At 40.2% G+C, this 17,798-nt stretch overlaps 1 protein-coding gene across 3 annotated transcripts in view; it reads left to right on the plus strand.

The window, feature by feature from the left end:
• Window positions 1-14,446, plus strand: part of il6r (interleukin 6 receptor) — a 37,990-nt gene extending 23,544 nt beyond the window's left edge. For 2 of the 3 annotated variants that reach the window (XM_076279809.1, XM_076279810.1), the window contains 9 exons: window positions 542-991; window positions 2,037-2,166; window positions 2,584-2,762; window positions 3,781-3,938; window positions 4,137-4,299; window positions 10,166-10,209; window positions 10,388-10,433; window positions 13,234-13,348; window positions 13,455-14,446. In XM_076279809.1, the coding sequence (XP_076135924.1) occupies window positions 542-991; window positions 2,037-2,166; window positions 2,584-2,762; window positions 3,781-3,938; window positions 4,137-4,299; window positions 10,166-10,209; window positions 10,388-10,433; window positions 13,234-13,348; window positions 13,455-13,686 (1,517 nt within the window). In that variant the 3' untranslated portion in view covers window positions 13,687-14,446. Of the gene's footprint in view, window positions 1-541; window positions 992-2,036; window positions 2,167-2,583; window positions 2,763-3,780; window positions 3,939-4,136; window positions 4,300-10,165; window positions 10,210-10,387; window positions 10,434-13,233 lie in introns of all 3 variants that reach the window. The other variant, XM_076279811.1, reaches the window with a different exon arrangement.
• Window positions 14,447-17,798: the final 3,352 nt, after the last annotated feature.

A 17,798-nucleotide genomic window follows, 5' to 3' on the forward strand; every position in this document is an offset into this window, starting at 1 on the left:
AGGGAGTGAGAGTGTGTTTGTGTTTGTGTGTGTGTTTTAATGTACAGAAGCACAGTCCATCTGATCAATAAGCATGCCTGGACTCAATTTTATGCACTGACCATTTTCTCACCCATTCACTTTTAATGGCCGGTCATTTTTGAACGGAAATATGCATGGGTGTTCCAAAGTTAAATAAAACACTCAAATTGTTATACAAATTATCAACATTTGTTTTGTGTGTTTAGATGCCCTGTGTTAACAAAGTCAATGAGCCTCATGGTAGTCAGAATAAGTTAAGAGGGTTAAACTGCAATGCGGTTCTTGGGTTCTTGCGTGTGTTTGCTGTGCTGAGTAGGATTGAATGGTTTGTTTGCTCAAAGCAGAACTCTCTGGAACTCACCAAGGAGTTCCCCCATTTCTCTCTCTCTTTCTGTCTGTCTTTCGCTCCTATCTCTCTCTCTCTCTTGCTCTCTCTCTGTCATTCTCTCGCTCTCTCTCTCTGTCTGTCTTTCTCTCCCATCTCTCTCTGTCATTCTCTCTCTCTCTCTCTCTATCTCAGAACCCCTCCATGACCTCCATGATGCCCTGGTGGTGATTCCAGGTAGTGCGGTTATCATCAGTTGCTGTGGTGATGTCTCTGTTAATGGTGTGCCGATGGTCAGGGGCACCTGCCCTGGAGTACAAGGATCCGACTACGGACAGATCACTACCAAAAACATAATGTTGTCGTCCAATCACGGATCAGACACTGTAGACTCACTGGAGACTAACCAATTAGAAGGAGACGCCTTCACATTATACAACACGAATGCTGGGACCGATTATGAGGCTGGATCCAACTCATCGGAAATGGATAATGGGAGTCAGTGGATGCTGAATGGCCGACCAGTGCACGGCGTCGGAATGCCCTGGAGTTTGACGCTGCCAAGTTTTGGATTGGCTGATGCAGGGAACTACAGCTGCCACAAAGCTGGACGATGGATGAGCACACTCAGAATGGACGTAGCAAGTAAGTGGACATACACGCCATCTTTTGTCTCCAAACGATGCAAGTTTTGAGTTACGCTGATACATTTGTTTTTCAGACTTTCACACACACCACACACACACATTTTCACAGAGAGTGGTTTCCACCCAACCTTGACAGCAAGCGAAGTGTATCACTGGACCTCAGTCCTCATGGTTACTTTCCAGCTTTAGTGAACATGGTCTTTGGTCTCCATAATGGGAAATCAGCCCCCTAGCCTCTGACCAGACTGTCAAGCGCTGTGAATTCTCTCTCTGGCTTCCACCTAACTGAACTCCATTAACCCTTAAAGGAGTGAACGTTCTGTAGGCCAAAATCAAAACACTGGTGAACGTTCTCAAGACTAGTTAGACGCGAGCCTCTTCTAGGTTGCCAGATGTAATGAAGACTTCATGATCATCTATAATGAACCCAGAGGTTCTTTAGAATGTTTATTTTTCCAACATTCCCATCACACCGGTGTGACGGAATGCTGGGCAAAGTGCAAAGCCAGTCTATTGAGATCCTGTAAAGAAAGCTCTAGGGCATGAAATAGCGCCACCATGTGGTGTAAGGCAGCTTTTAGCTGCCTCACTGTGTGTGATGCGCTGGATCTTTCTCAGGGTGTACAAAAAGAAAGAAAAAAGAAGAAAATTGGATAGTTATTAAAGGTTTTCTAAGCACGGTTGGGTAACGTCACTTCTGTTGATGTTTCAGACAAAACAGCAAGCTAGCTCATCCCAGCCTCTCCTCCCTCCCATGCAATTGAAACTTAAACGTCGGTGACGTTTTTGGAGCCTGGGTTGTCTACAGAGATTGCGTTATTTTTACAGTGTATTCAGGGGACAGGCAGCTAGCGGATCGTAAGAAAACGTTTGCTGTATGTGACAAATATATTTTAGCTTAGAAACCGCGTAACATCGCTTAGAGCACCTTTAAGCAAGCCTTAGTTAGATCTTAGCCTCTGCACATTGGCCAGCATTTAAATAAGGACCCACTCTGTGAATCAGTCTATTTGACTGTCTGGTTTTGATCACTTCATTCCCAGATTCTCTTGAGAGGCCCACTCTTAAATGTCGGAGGAAAGATCTGTATAAGAGGAAGATACGTTGTGACTGGACGGCAAGTGGACCAGTCACCCATGCACCAAGGTGCCACCTCATCTTAAAGAGAAAGAGGTGAGTGTGAATGCATGTGTGTGCAGCGACAGAGGGCTCTACATTTAAAAGGGGGAAAGTCAAGATCTCATGTAAATAGTTATTGTGTTGCAAGATCTCATGTAAATAGTTAAAGCTACTGATACATCAGAAGACTGACAAGATTTGGGAAAGATTCTTGAAAGATTGGAGTCTTTTAAATAATGCCCCCAAACTTTACTCAAGTGACAATCTTTCAAGAATCTTTCTGAAATCTTGTCAAAGTCTTCTGGTGTAAGGATGGCTTTACTGAGATGTAAGATTTTGTTCTATCTAGAATGGGAGCGGGAAAGAGTTGGAGAGGGATATGGGAAAAAAAGACAAAAAAAGTGTATAGTGGAGCACATACACACATATGGTTTAAAAAATGCTTCTCTCTCCCTCTCTCACACTGTCCAGTTCCCCAGAACAAAGAGTGTCTTGCTGTCGGTATTCCTCAAAGCGTTCTCGGTGCAGATGCCTGGTTGGTCCTGAGGCCCTTGATACAGATAGCAGTTTGTACAACGCTAGGCTGTTTGTGACGAGCCCCTCTGGCAGTGGCACCAGTCCGTGGATCAGCTTCACACCACAAAGTATCTGTGAGTGCTGTGTGTGTGTGACCTGTTATAGACCTGTGTGATGTGGTGTGTGTGTGTGTGTGTGTGTGTGACCTGTTATAGACCTGTGTGGTGTGGTGTGGTGTGTGTGTGTGTGTGTGTGTGTGTGTGACCTGTTATACAAGTAGACCTGTGTGGTGTGTGTGTGTGACCTGTTATAGACCTGTGTGGTGTGGTGTGTGTGTGTGTGTGACCTGTTATAGACCTGTGTGGTGTGGTGTGGTGTGTGTGTGTGTGTGACCTGTTATAGACCTGTGTGGTGTGGTGTGGTGTGTGTATGTGTGTGTGTGACCTGTTATAGACCTGTGTGGTGTGGTGTGGTGTGTGTGTGTGTGTGACCTGTTATAGACCTGTGTGGTGTGGTGTGGTGTGGTGTGGTGTGGTGTGGTGTGGTGTGTGTGTGTGTGTGTGTGTGTGTGTGTGTGTATGTGTGACCTGTTATAGACCTGTGTGGTGTGTGTGTATGACCTGTAGACCTGTGTGGTGTGTGTGTGTGTGTACAGTATGTGACCTGTTATAGATCTATGTGGTGTGGTGTGTGTGTGTGTGTGTGGTGTGTGTGTGTTTATGTTGTTTAGGCTATGTATGTCTACAGTGTCTCTGTATGTGTGTGTGTTTGTTTATGTTGTTTAAGCTATGTTTGTCTGCAGTGTGTCACTGTTTGTATGTGTGTGTTTGTGCTTATGTTGTTGACCCTGTGTTTGTCTGCAGTGTCTCTGTGTGTGTGTTTGTGCTTATGTTGTTGACCCTGTGTTTGTCTGCAGTGTGTCACTGTTTGTATGTATGTGTTTGTGTTTATGTTGTTGACCCTGTGTTTGTCTGCAGTGTCTCTGTGTGTGTGTGTGTGCTTATGTTGTTGACCCTGTGTTTGTCTGCAGTGTGTCACTGTTTGTATGTGTGTGTTTGTGTTTATGTTGTTGACCCTGTGTTTGTCTGCAGTGTGTCACTGTTTGTATGTGTGTGTTTGTGCTTATGTTGTTGACTTTGTGTTTGTCTGCAGTGAAGCCGGACCCTCCTGGCAGAGTCAGCGTGAGGTCAGTGGTCGGTGCGGAGCGGAAACTGGATGTGTCCTGGTCTTACCCCACGTCTTGGAAGAAATGGAATGACCACTATCGTTTGAAGTTTGAGCTGAGATACCACCCTGTGCTTGGGAAAATGGTGAGGTGTGTGTGTGTGTAGAGATGTCTCTCTGTTTTCGAATTTAGAATTACGATAATCTGTCATCACTAAAATTTGCCCGTTCTATTTGTTCTGTGTGAGTATGATGTGTTGTTAGAAAAAACATTTGTACAGTTAAGTGATAAAGGATCATGATCATCCTTCACAAAGCGTGGGTGTGTGTATGTGTGTTTCTAGAATCAGACTGTAGCGATTCCGAGAACGTCACCACTGCTTTCCTGGACAATTCAGGATGTGTTACCCGGTGTGCAGTACGCTGTGCAGATGAGAAACATGGAGGAGCACGGGCAAGGCCACTGGAGTGACTGGTCCTCACCCGTCTACACACACACATGGACAGGTACACACACCCGTCGGCGTCTACACACACACATGGACAGGTACACACACCCGTCTACACACACACATGGACAGGTACACACACCCGTCTACACACACACATGGACAGGTACACACACCCATCTACACGCACACATGGGCAGGTACAGACACATACACTGATGCCACATTGGAAGTGATAGCTACCATATTTCTCTGGAAATCAGGATCCAGGCTTTTATTATTTTCAATGAGGGGCCAGTGCCCCTCTAGGGAGAGATGCATGCTTGTGTCACCCCATCATGGGTTTCACCAGTATTCTCTAACTATACAGAACAAGTCTACCATATTTAAGTAACACACAAAGAGAAGGAGTGACCTACTATGAATATGCAATGTAAAGGTGTGGTGGAAGGGGATGTGGCCTTTTGGTGCCATCAAGTCTGGTCAGCTTCTATTGTCTTTTATTTAAAATTGGGAAGTTCTGCAGAGACCTGGCCACATACTGTTTTTACAAACATTGACATTTCACACCTGGTGATTGACAAAAGGCCTCTAGACAGGCTTTCATTGAATTCAAGGATAAACAAAGGATACTCTGAATACAGACCAAAGACACAAGAGATACACATGGATACAAAAATCACAAATGACCATAAGAAGTACAGAGTATGTACATTTACAGAAATGATTCTGTAAATGATTCACAACACTTTCAGAAGACATGAATCATCTGATTGTCATCTGATTGTGTCATGGGTGTTCCATACTGACTGTGCTGTTTGTATGAAAGGTATTTTAACTGTCAGATCTACCGGTACTTGGTGATGCTGGTTATGATACAGTACTCTGCAGTGCAGTAGGGAAATACTAAATTCATCACATAAAGCCATTCTACCATCTATCCATCTATCTATCTATCTATCTATCTATCTACCCAGGTAAAAAAGTAGTATACTTTAGGGTGTTAGAAATATGATTAAAGTGCATGAAGTATAAAGCAAGTATGCTTACACGTTTTGTACTTTATGTAAAGTATGTTTAATGTGTACTTTTAGAAAGTATACTTCAAAGTAGATGTTATTAAGTTCAACTTCAGTGTACTAAAATTAAATATACTTATTGTGCAATATTCAAAGTGTTTTTGTAATGTACTTTTTAAAAGTGTACTTTGTTGTTAGTGTATTTTAAATGGTAAAGAAGTTTATTTAGTTTAAGAGTATTAAATTGCTAATACTTAGAGTTGTAATATAGTGTACTTATGGAAAGTATATTTTTTGGTAGGCCTAATACATTGTTTGTATAGTTTCATAGTCATAGTATTAAGTTCAACTTCAGTGTACTAAAATTAAATATACTTATTGTGCAATATTCAAAGTGTTTTTGTAATGTAGTTTTTAAAAGTGTACTTTGTTGTTAGTGTATTTTAAATTGTAAAGAAGTTTATTTAGTTTAAGTGTATTAAATTGCTAATACTTAGAGTTGTAATATAGTGTACTTATGGAAAGTATATTTTTTTGGTAGGCCTAATACATTGTTTGTATAGTTTCATAGTCATCTCACCTTTAATAAAATATTAATGTGTGTAGCTTTTAGGCCTGATATGTCAGCCGCATGGATGGCAATGTGCAATAACCTAGCCTAGAGACATACTGATCTATCAGTTTTGGTCATCAAATAATATTTTTTCTTTTGTTGATTTTGTGTCTTAGTAAGGTAGTAGCCTATACATTTATGATGTAGTAGAGGTTGTGAGAGGATGAATGTGGCATTTTGTTAAATTTATAGGCAACACAGTTAAAGCAACACCAAAGAGTTTTTTGTACCTTAAAATAATGTTTCCAAAATCGTTTCAGTGGTTCATCAACTCGTAACAGGGTGAACGGCACTTTCTGCATTCACTTCGCGGCCTTCTATCAGCTATAACCGCACTATGTAAGTTTGCCGGATCGGGTAGCGGATCTGTAGTTCGATGGAATGAGACATGAGAAACTACAAATTTGACTTGCATCTGATGTCGCAATACATCGTACTTTCATAAAATCATGCAACATATTCTACCTTGTCTGTGGACATTGTTATTTGCAAAGCCGGTGCTGGATAAACAAATAGTGCATGCGACAGAGGAAAAGTTCTTTGGTGTTGCTTTAAATGTATAGGCAGTCCAGCTGTTTGAATTTGAAATGGAGTGGGCGGATCTGTGCAGCTTTCGAGCAAAACGTGGTGTGAGCAAACATTAACGTTATTTCATACAGTCTATGCTTGTAACTTTATTTGCAAGACAGATGGACTGTAGAGACCAGAAAATGCATACGTTTACGGTCCGTATAAGGTTACAGGTTTGTCTAAATTAAAGATACCATAAATTCTAGTCATGCCAGAGACGTTGGTCCTACAGAGCCAGAAGGACTCGTCATATGAGATAACAAGGACTGAAGCCAGTTGGATCTAAAGTGCCAAGTTATTCGTTATCAGGTGAGTCCCAAAGCATATTGTTAAATGATTCTGATGTAGCTTACTCTTTATGACCTTCGGTAGTCTTTGGAGAAGTTAAATTGATGGCTTAGCAATCTTTCAAGAGTTTGTTTTTATCCTTGCTAGTACAAGCTAGCAATGCCAGATCACGTTAGCTAATTTAGCTAACGTTAACGTCATATACGTCGACCAGATCCCTATCAAGAAGAAAACTACATTAGCCTGCTTTGTGTTTGTGGGATTATTGACAAGCGTTGGCTAGCACTAACGTTAGACAAACTATGATGGAAGAAAGTGTGTTCTTTATTAAGCAACGTTTGCCTAAAGTTCACCGATGTTCTTTAATATTATGTGTGGTGTATGCTAAGTTAACTCACAGAAAGGAGGATAGTGATAGGCTAGTCACACTTCACACTTCACATTCATTAGGCATGCTAATGACATTGTAGCTGTTTTTTTCTTTAATCGTGGAGACATCTTTTAAAATGAGTCTACAGGACAAATTACATGCATTTTATGAAGTAGAACGTTTTTTTCCACCATTGATATTAGAGGGGGAATTAAACCTTGTGTTCAACTAAGTTAGTGCTATGAAGCTTAGGCTACATCATTGATATTATGCCTTGGTTTATGCTATAGATTTAGTTTAGTTTTTTTTTTTTAATTATTTGTGTTTGACAGAGCATTCAAGTTCATTTTATGGTAGTGTTTGTAATTTACCTAGTTTTAATCTGTAGCCTAACTATGTTTTTACAGGTGTTCCTGGACAGTTTTGAAACCGAGATGTCTGAACGCCTCAAATAATCAGCAGTAAAGGTAAATATTCTTCATCCAGGACCTTATCCCATTACTCTTAAAGCATAACTCAAGCCAAAATGCAACCTAGGGTCTTTTTGTGAATGTACCTGAGTCAAACTTTCGTTTGAAAGCATAATTAAGTCAGAAACGCCACCATTAAGCTTGACTGTATTGTCGTTTCTGGGTCAAATGCCATTTTGAATGGGAGTCGTAGGGGCAGAACTATTTTGATACATGATGATTTTGATTCATGCATCAAAATAGTAGGCTAGTGCCCCTACGACTCCCATTTAAAATGCCATTTGACCCGAAAACGATAATACGGTTGTATTGGAAACAAAGGAATCTAAGGTAATCAAATGCAGAAAACAGGGTGGTTGCACTCATATCGGTGCCAAGGTGCTCAACGCTTTAAGGAAAGACTACCTGGCCAGGTCTACCCATACCAGGATGGCAAACAGATGGTGTCAATACCTGTAAAATATTGTTTATCTTGTAAAATGTTTTCCATCTTCTTTCTGTTCACAGACAACAGAGACAAATTCTCTAATACCAAGGTCAATGCATTTGACGGCTGTCCAGCCCTGGGTTGCCACCGAAAACTTTATGCATCTTGGACTGGAAGATGGTGTGCTAGTAAGGAAGCTAGCTACCACAGCTTTTGCCACCACATCTCAGTATTGGGAGGGAAGTTCACTCACTGCACCACTCTACCAGCTGTACCTTTCCTCCTCAGCCATGATCCGTAACCACCATGGTTTTCTTTCTGGGCCAGAAGACTTTGCAAACAAATAAGCAATAAATGATCATGCATTACACATTTAGCCATGTTAGACTGTTAAGTTGTTGGCTGTAGGCTGGGTGTCCAGTAAACAATTTAAAGCTTAGAGGGCAAATTCTCTCACCTAGGAGGGTGAACAACTTTTGTTTTTCATGAAATCTGCATTTTGAATTGATGGTCTACCAATGAGGCTGTAGAGTATCGCGACACAATAGTGGCAAAAAGCACTTGCGCGATGAAACATGCATTCGGGTGTATTATATTATATATTATTTCACACACGTAGATATTAAATGTGTGCGCGCAAATTCTCTCTGCGCGTGCGCACTCAGAGGAAACTGCTCCCCAAGCATGGAAAAAAATGCTGCGAGCAAGGAGGAATCTGACCAGCGCTCCAAACAGCCACTCGAAAAATCTATGCATGTGAAATAATATAATACGGCCAAATGCATGTTTTATCGCGGTACCACATCCAACTTGAAAAGATATGCTCAAGAGATCCATAACTTTCAGAAAAATGTTTTACTTTTGTTATGGATGAATATTATGTTTTGTTTTCATTCATGTCAATAAAATGTTTTTCTCATAATCAAAGTGTAATTTGACATGTAACAGAATAGGTAGGAGAGTACTAATAGTACAATTTTAAAGCACACTAATATTATACTTAAATTGCATGCCTTTATAATGCTTATAATTATCTTAATACTTTTATATATCTTAAGACTATACTTTTATTAACATAACTGCACACTTTCAAGGCACTTATTGTAGTCAGGAAGTACATTTGAAGTTAATTTAAAATATTACAGAAGCATGCCAAATGAATAGAAATGAGGATGATAAGAGTGTATTCAAAATACACTACTACACTATTATTAGTTATATTGTAATGCCTTTTAAGTACATTTCCAATACACTTGGGATGTTACAAAATTGTACTGCGACTGTGTTTCGAATGCTCATAAAATATATTTTTCTATAATGTACTTAAGAACACTTTAAGTTTGAAAAAAGTTGTTCCATTTTAGCACACTAATTACACTCAAAGTATAGTCAAGTTGGTATTAAGTTGCACTTAATACATAATTCAATACACTTAATTACACTTGGATTTGACGAAAAAAGTACAAACGGTACTTAGTACACTTTCAAAAAGTATACTTTTAATATTTTTTTTTTTTACCTGGGTATCTACCATCTATCTATCTATCTATCTATAAATGAGAGAAACATCTGTATGTGTGTGTATGTGTTTTTTTTTTTTTAAAGGCCTACCGGCCTACAGGTTTTCTACAGGAATAGCATGTTTGACGGGCACTGCACTAGTGTAGTAAATTATGTAATTTAAATTGCATATTTACAGTGTTTTTATGTTTTTATCGAAATATAATAAGATATGCACAATGATTTATTTACATAACATATGTAAATATTTAACCCAACATAAACATAAAGTGGACATTGTTTTCCAGATTAGTCCGTCCTTCTTATTTGATGTGTTTCTCCATCCTTCTCTCTCCATTGTCTGTGTCTCTGGTGGTGCATGACCGCTGTTGTGAGCTTAGCAGTTAGCAGCTAGTCCACATGTGCATTGTTGTGCTGCGAGTTTAGCAGTTAGCAGCTAGTCCACATGTGCATTGTTGTGCTGTGAGCTTAGCAGTTAGTCCACATGTGCATTGTTGTGCTGTTAGCTTAGCAGTTAGCAGCTAGTCCACATGTGCATTGTTGTGCTGTGAGCTTAGCAGTTAGCAGCTAGTTCACATGTGCATTGCCCAGACATCGATACTGAAAGAAATGGAAAAATGACTGATAATGTCCTGTTTGTTTGCAGCCCCTAAGCCAACTGACGCCCCAGAGAGCAGTGGTATCAGTGAGGTGAGTTGTGGATGTATATGATCTTTGCATATGACTGCTCTGTGCATTCAGCATGTTATGAGTAATATTGTCACAGCAAATGTAACACCTATGACTGATTTTTTTTTTGTAGGCTGCATTACAGTAATTCTACATTTTATCCACATGGATAATGTGTTCATATGTTTTGTCTTTGTAGGACCCACTGATTATAATTGTCATACCTGACACACCCCCTGAATCAGGTAAAAACCATGTGCATGTTGTTATTTTGATTATTAGCTGGTAACTTTAGAGTGAGAGCGAAGTATTGTAAGTTAGAGTGAAGTATTGTATTTTGATTTTTATTATTACAAACATTTGTCAAGGAAAACACTGATCTGAAAAACTGAGAGCAAATCTGGTTGCTATCTTGCATCTATGCATCTAGTCCTCCAATCCAGGCAAGCAAAAACACTATTTACTCACTGGCCTTTGGGAAAGGATAAAAATACACATTTACTCACTGGCTTTAGGGAAAGGATAAAAAGACACATTTACTTGCTGGCTTTAGGGAAAGGATAAAAAGACACATTTACTCACTGGCTTTAGGGATAAAAAGACACATTTACTCACTGGCTTTAGGGAAAGGATAAAAAGACACATTTACTCACTGGCTTTAGGGATAAAAAGACACATTTACTCACTGGCTTTAGGGATAAAAAGACACTATTTACCCGCTGGCTTTAGGGAAAGGATAAAAAGACACTATTTACTCGCTGGCTTTAGGGAAAGGATAAAAAGACACATTTACTCACTGGCTTTAGGGATAAAAAGACACATTTACTCACTGGCTTTAGGGAAAGGATAAAAAGACTCATTTACTCACTGGCTTTAGGGATAAAAAGACACTATTTACCCGCTGGCTTTAGGGAAAGGATAAAAAGACACTATTTACTCGCTGGCTTTAGGGAAAGGATAAAAAGACACATTTACTCACTGGCTTTAGGGATAAAAAGACACATTTCCTCACTGGCTTTAGGGATAAAAAGACACATTTACTCACTAGCTTTAGGGAAAGGATAAAAAGACACATTTACTCACTGGCTTTAGGGAAAGGATAAAAAGACACATTTACTCACTGGCTTTGGGGATAAAGACACATTTACTCACTGGCTTTAGGGAAAGGATAAAAAGACACATTTACTCACAGGCTTTAGGGATAAAAAGACACTATTTACCCGCTGGCTTTAGGGAAAGGATAAAAAGACACTATTTACTCGCTGGCTTTAGGGAAAGGATAAAAAGACACATTTACTCACTGGCTTTAGGGATAAAAAGACACATTTACTCACTGGCTTTAGGGATAAAAAGACACATTTACTAGCTTTAGGGATAAAAAGACACATTTACTCACTGGCTTTAGGGAAAGGATAAAAAGACACATTTATTCACTGGCTTTAGGGAAAGGATAAAAATACACTATTTACTCACTGGCTTTAGGGAAAGGATAAAAAGACACATTTACTCGCTGGCTTTAGGGAAAGGATAAAAAGACACATTTACTCACTGGCTTTAGGGATAAAAAGACACATTTCCTCACTGGCTTTAGGGATAAAAAGACACATTTACTCACTGGCTTTAGGGAAAGGATAAAAAGACACATTTACTCACTGGCTTTAGGGATAAAAAGACACATTTACTCACTGGCTTTAGGGAAAGGATAAAAAGACACATTTACTCACAGGCTTTAGGGATAAAAAGACACTATTTACCCGCTGGCTTTAGGGAAAGGATAAAAAGACACATTTACTCACTGGCTTTAGGGATAAAAAGACACATTTACTCACTGGCTTTAGGGAAAGGATAAAAAGACATATTTACTCACTGGCTTTAGGGAAAGGATAAAAAGACACATTTATTCACTGGCTTTAGGGAAAGGATAAAAAGACACTATTTACTCACTGGCTTTAGGGATAAAAAGACACATTTACTCACTGGCTTTAGGGAGACTTGTAGACTTGTTTGGCCCACTGTCAATGTCACAGTCTGCTTGCTTCCCTTTGAACGGCCTCGCTTGCCAATTAGCCATGAGGTTTTGTGTATTAAAGGTGCAGTCAGGGATTTTGCACGATTTCAAGCCCACAACATTTTTTGTCACATTTAGCAATCATCTCCTCACACGACCACTAGCTGCCCATGCATGAAGTCGTCCCAGCTGAGTTCCAATTATAGATACATTTTATTGGCACTGATTCTGCACATAGGCTACATATTGAAGACATGTTGAAGACACACACAGTACAATGAACACCAATGGCATCAAAACTGTGTTGAAGGACAAGTATGTCAAATGTCCTCAGGACAGTTTGTGTCTATCAGTGTTAGTAGTGCCAGCATTTACAGGGAAGAAACTCCACCGTTCCTGGACATTATCCAATGCTGAAAACTCCAGCAATTTCACCACTAGTACTCGATGACCTCGAGAAACAAAGATCTATGTGAAAAATTGGCGGAGTTCTCCTTTAAAGGTGCTCTAAGCGATGTTACACGGTTTCTAAGCTAAAAACTTTTTTGTCACATACTGCAAACATCCGCTAGCTGCCTGTGCCCTGAATACACTGTAAAAAAAACAAGGTCTCCAGGGACAGCCCAGGCTCCAAAAATGGCAACAAAACGATTTGGTCCAGCCTGGACCATAAAAACATAACAAACTGTTCCAGCCAATCACTGACGAGATGCGCGTTTAGGAGAGCTTCAATTGCATGGGAGGGAGGGGGAGGGAGTAGCTAGCTAGCTCTCTGTTTTGTTTGAACGTCAACAGAAGTGATGTTACCCAACGCTTAGAGCACCTTTGAGATAATAGCAAAGCACTGACTTATTTTAATGTTTTATTAAATTATAGCATTATTCTAATGCTACCTGATAGAAATATGCTGTTTATTATGTATAATACCATTCAACTATTGTAATCAAAAGTGTATTGGTAGTGTTATTTATTGTTACCACACCTTAAGACTATGTACTGTATGGGTGAATGTCTTGGTCTCTCGCTTTCTCTCACAGATGCAGTGGACAGACCTCCCATAGATGATGGCTTCATGTTGGCTCACATGGTTTCAATAATGGGCTGCTGTGTGTTGATGGTCATCTTTATCTTGGTGTTTGTACAAGTGATCAGGTAGACTCTTCTTCTTGCACTCAGTTCAGTTCACCATTCAAACGACTCTCCCTTGTTTGAGACAAACCCGATAATCTATTTGGAATCTATTCACACTGTCTTTCAGACACAAAATACACTTTAAATCGGGACTGGCAAAGTTGCATGTCACTCCCCCACCTCCCGGCCCTCCTCTTCAGTTGTCTCCATGTAATACAAAAGTCCAGGACTGTCCTCCAAGCAGCAGTCCCTCTCAGGAGGACCTGCATGACCCCTCGCCAGCACAGGACCTCACCAAGCTGGACGTCCACTTCCAGAACATGAGCTACTTCCTCATGAAGACGGAGCCGAAGTGTTAAGTGGCTGACAAACTTAAGATTCCAGGAAGATATGCTATTCTGTTGTAGTGCCTGGGAAGAAAACAGCTGTGAAAAAAAAAAATGTAATGAATGTAAATGAATGAATCTCTGGCACTGAATGCTGGATTCGTCAGGGGAAATCCTGACATGCAGCTTGCAGACAAACAGGAATGTGGATGTGAGAATGCTGGGTAGTCGGATGGGAAAGGAACCTCAGAGCGGCCTGCCAGGTCCTCAGAGTCACAGGAAGCAGCTTCCCTGAGGATTTCACTGGAGCATGTTTAACTGTTTCAAAACATGTGGCCGTCCTCAAGTTTGGGCTTGTCCTGCTGTGTGTGTGTGTGTGTGTGTGTGAGAGAGAGAGATATGAAGAATATTAAAAGGAAGGGTTATGTATATTTTGTTCTATTAGAAAACAAAGATACACTGCAAAAACTGCTTATCTAACAAAATCTAACCAAGTGTTATTAATCTTATATCAAGATAAAAAAAACTAGTTGGTATTGTTTTCAGTATAAAGAGACTTACCTAGTGCTTTCTTGTGAAATCATTTGACTTAATTTAAAAACAATTTGACTTATTTTAAGACATCTCATCTTGAAAACAAGCAAATTTGTCTGCCAGTGCGTTAAGCAAATTTGTCCTAAAAACAAGCACATTTGTCTGCCAGTGCGTTGAGCAAATTTGTCTTGATAAGACTCCTTAAAATAAGTTAAAGTCTTCTTAAATTAAGTCAAAATGATCTTTTGAGAGGGCGCTAGGTAAGTCTTTTCATACTAAAAACAATACCAAATTGATTTTTTAATCTTAATATAAGATCAATAACACTTGGTTAGAATTCATTTTTTGCAGTGTATATCTCATGTTTATAAATAATGTGCATCATAATAAAAAAGTGCCAAATAATGTCTTGAATGTCTTCCTAGTTTGCTTGTGTTCTGTATGCATGTTGAACCGGTAGTGCATTTGTCATGAAGTAGTTTATCAATCCATCTGGTAGACACCGGGCCTAACAACAAGTGTGTTTGAATTCCCTTGCTTTTCACACCCCCTTCTACATTTCATAGTGAGGAAAGGTTCACCTTGTCTGAATAACAATTCTATTTCCTCATTAGCAGCATACTTGAGGTTTAAGATACAGTATTTACCACGCACATCAAGTTTGTCACATACAGGAACTTCAAGATACATAGCCTTGGCTGAGGGGTAGATCATGTAAGTTCCTTTTGCCTGGGGCCCCCAAAGTGCCTCATGGTAGTCTGAATTCAACTTTCTGCCGGCTACAATTTATTGTGATAAGCTAATATTTGTTTTCCCTTTGTAAAGGACAGTCCAGCGTAACCTATGGGAGGATGCATCATGAGGAGCATGAAATTATGTTATTTCCCATCACCAAGAGTGGCCTATGATACCATGCATAAAAGAGTGGCCTATGATGCCATGCATAAAAGAGTGGCCTATGATGCCATGCATAAAAGAGTGGCCTATGATTCCATGCATAAAAGTACTTTGTTGGTGTTTACAGCTGGCTTCCATCAGTACCTCAGCAAAACAGCAAACAACTGCAACAACAAAATATGCACCTCCTCAGAGTGCCCATAGGCAAGCAAAGCCGTCCCCATATTCCGGGTTCTTAAGGGTGTGTCGCCTGGCGTGTGTTACCTGACAGGTTTTGGAGTTGTGCATCTCTTTTCCTTCATCCAGGTAGCCTAAATAGTTCATATCGCGATGGCGATGCATACGAATGGGAATTCCCCGTTGTATAGGTTACAGAGCCTAGGAGTATGTAACGTAAGGACTACAGGTAGGCCAAGAGAGTTATTTGACTAAGTTATAGGAAATTCAAGGCGTTGCTGTTTTAACGTTTGTTTTGTGGAACGTATTGCCAGAGACGGATAAGGATCTTTGGTATTGCTCTAATATTACGCCTGTGGATTTTCTTGGGTGGTTGACGTTTTAGGTAGAAAATACATTTTTGAAAAATGTGTCAGATATTAGGCCTACACATGGAAATCAAGTCCTGTTGTAGGCTACTGACTCTCACATTCTCAAAAATATGTAGGCCTAGCCTATGGTCTTAGATTTTGTATAGGAATTTATTCACTATGTTGTGTTAGTGGTTGAAATTGTCATATTGCCAACCCTCACGCATTTGATTGAGCATGTGGAGCCAATCAAATGAATGAATCTCACTCTCAAGAGATTGGAGAATTGGCAGCTCTGCTGTCAGTGACATGAAAGTTATTGTGTGTAGGCTACGATTAGGCTAGTGGGCGGTAACTGTTGAGCTGTGATTTGTATGTGACGGCAGGGTGATCCCTCTCACTTTCTACAGAATCTCACTCTCTATCTAGTATCTACAGCATCTCACTCTCACTTTCTACAGACTAACTGACTGTTTATGTAGGCCTATACAGTTCAAACATACTCTGTTCTTCTAAGCTGCACTTGTGTGCAAAAGTGTGTTCCACACCACTGTAGGTGTCAAACATAGTCTGCAAAGTAAGTATTTGGTGGAACTTCCAGTTCGGTGGCTTCTTCCTGCCATGCCAATGCAGTTCAGAGATCTAGCCCTCTCTGAGCTTATTTCTACCACACAACATATTACTTGTGGTTGCACTGCAACATTATTTTTGCATTTATGAATCTGTCGTTAGTTTAGGCAGTAGTAGGCCTAGCCCATACAGTTGGTTAACAGAAGGTGTTTTACAGTAGGCCTAATATAAATTAAATATAAATGTGTGCAGTGTATTAGCAGTTACCTTAAAAAAGCAGAATAAATATGGCTATGTAGTAGGCCTATGAACAATGTATGAACAACATGTACAGTTATGTGTACATGTACAATGTATGTACAATTAGCAGTAACATTATACAAGTACTAAGAATAAAATAGATAGATGTGCTAGCAATTGAGCTAAAAGCCCAGGCTGCTAGCCTTCTTAGTAGCACATCTCTTAAGACAGTGGTTCTTAAACTTTTTGTCTGGCGACCCCACAAAAAAGTATGGCGAGGTCTGGCGACCCCACTTTCCCCAAATCCATTCTAGGTCCTTAGCCTACTCAAATACCCCCTCAAACGTTAACAACTAAATCAAGCAAAAGAAAGCAAACTAGAAAGCAAAGTCATTTGTTTTATTTACTCCATATGAACAAGAACCGAAAAGAAAACAAAACAATCACGATTAAACAAGTGTAGGCTGCCGCCATATCAGATCAGAGTGATGTGCGTAGCGCACGCGCGCACACAAGCACGCACACACACAAATGACACATTGTGGGTGGTCGAGGATATCTTTAACTTGGCAAGTGAATGCATATTTCAGAGATTCTGATAAAGCCGACGCGCCGTTTGTTGTTTTTTATTCTCACCGGACTGTAGACTTGTCCCGTCTGAGGATCACGGAGGAGTAGACGCACTGGTAGATGACAATTCCGAGCATTTGCGGCGATGTTCTGGCGAATGAGAGCTTAAAACCTGTCAAAATTAAACGACATCTCAAAATACAGATGTCGGCTCAGCACCGTGGAGGAAAATCTCCGTGTCACCGTATGCAGCATTCCTCCTAGAATTAACTTGCTATGTTCACGGAAGCATGCCCACCCTTCCCATTGAAATTGTTAAAGATAGTAAACCAAAAAAGGGAAATAAAAAAAATACTGTTATTGTTATCGCCATAAATATAATTAATGTAACGTTGTAGGCCTAATGCTGCATGTGTATGTGTGTGTGCGTGCTTGTGTGTGCGCGTGCGCTACGCACATCACTCTGATCTGATATGGCGGCAGCCTACACTTGTTTAATCGTGATTGTTTTGTTTTCTTTTCGGTTCTTGTTCATATGGAGTAAATAAAACAAATGACTTTGCTTTCTAGTTTGCTTTCTTTTGCTTGATTTAGTTGTTAACGTTTGAGGGGGTATTTGAGTAGGCTAAGGACCTAGAATGGATTTGGGGAAAGTGGGGTCGCCAGACCTCGCCATACTTTTTTGTGGGGTCGCCAGACAAAAAGTTTAAGAACCACAACAACGGCACCAATGTAACCTGTGTTGTGTTGAACCGCGTGGCTCAGCCCTGCACTGGGCCAACAGCAGGACCTCGGGAGTCCAGCGTG

This window comes from Alosa pseudoharengus, unplaced genomic scaffold, assembly GCF_046254945.1.
Source record: "Alosa pseudoharengus isolate Yale_2024_CS ecotype anadromous, Long Island Sound unplaced genomic scaffold, YU_APseudo_1.1 YU_APseudo_1.1_scf_12, whole genome shotgun sequence".
NCBI classification, from domain to species: Eukaryota; Metazoa; Chordata; class Actinopteri; order Clupeiformes; family Clupeidae; genus Alosa; species Alosa pseudoharengus.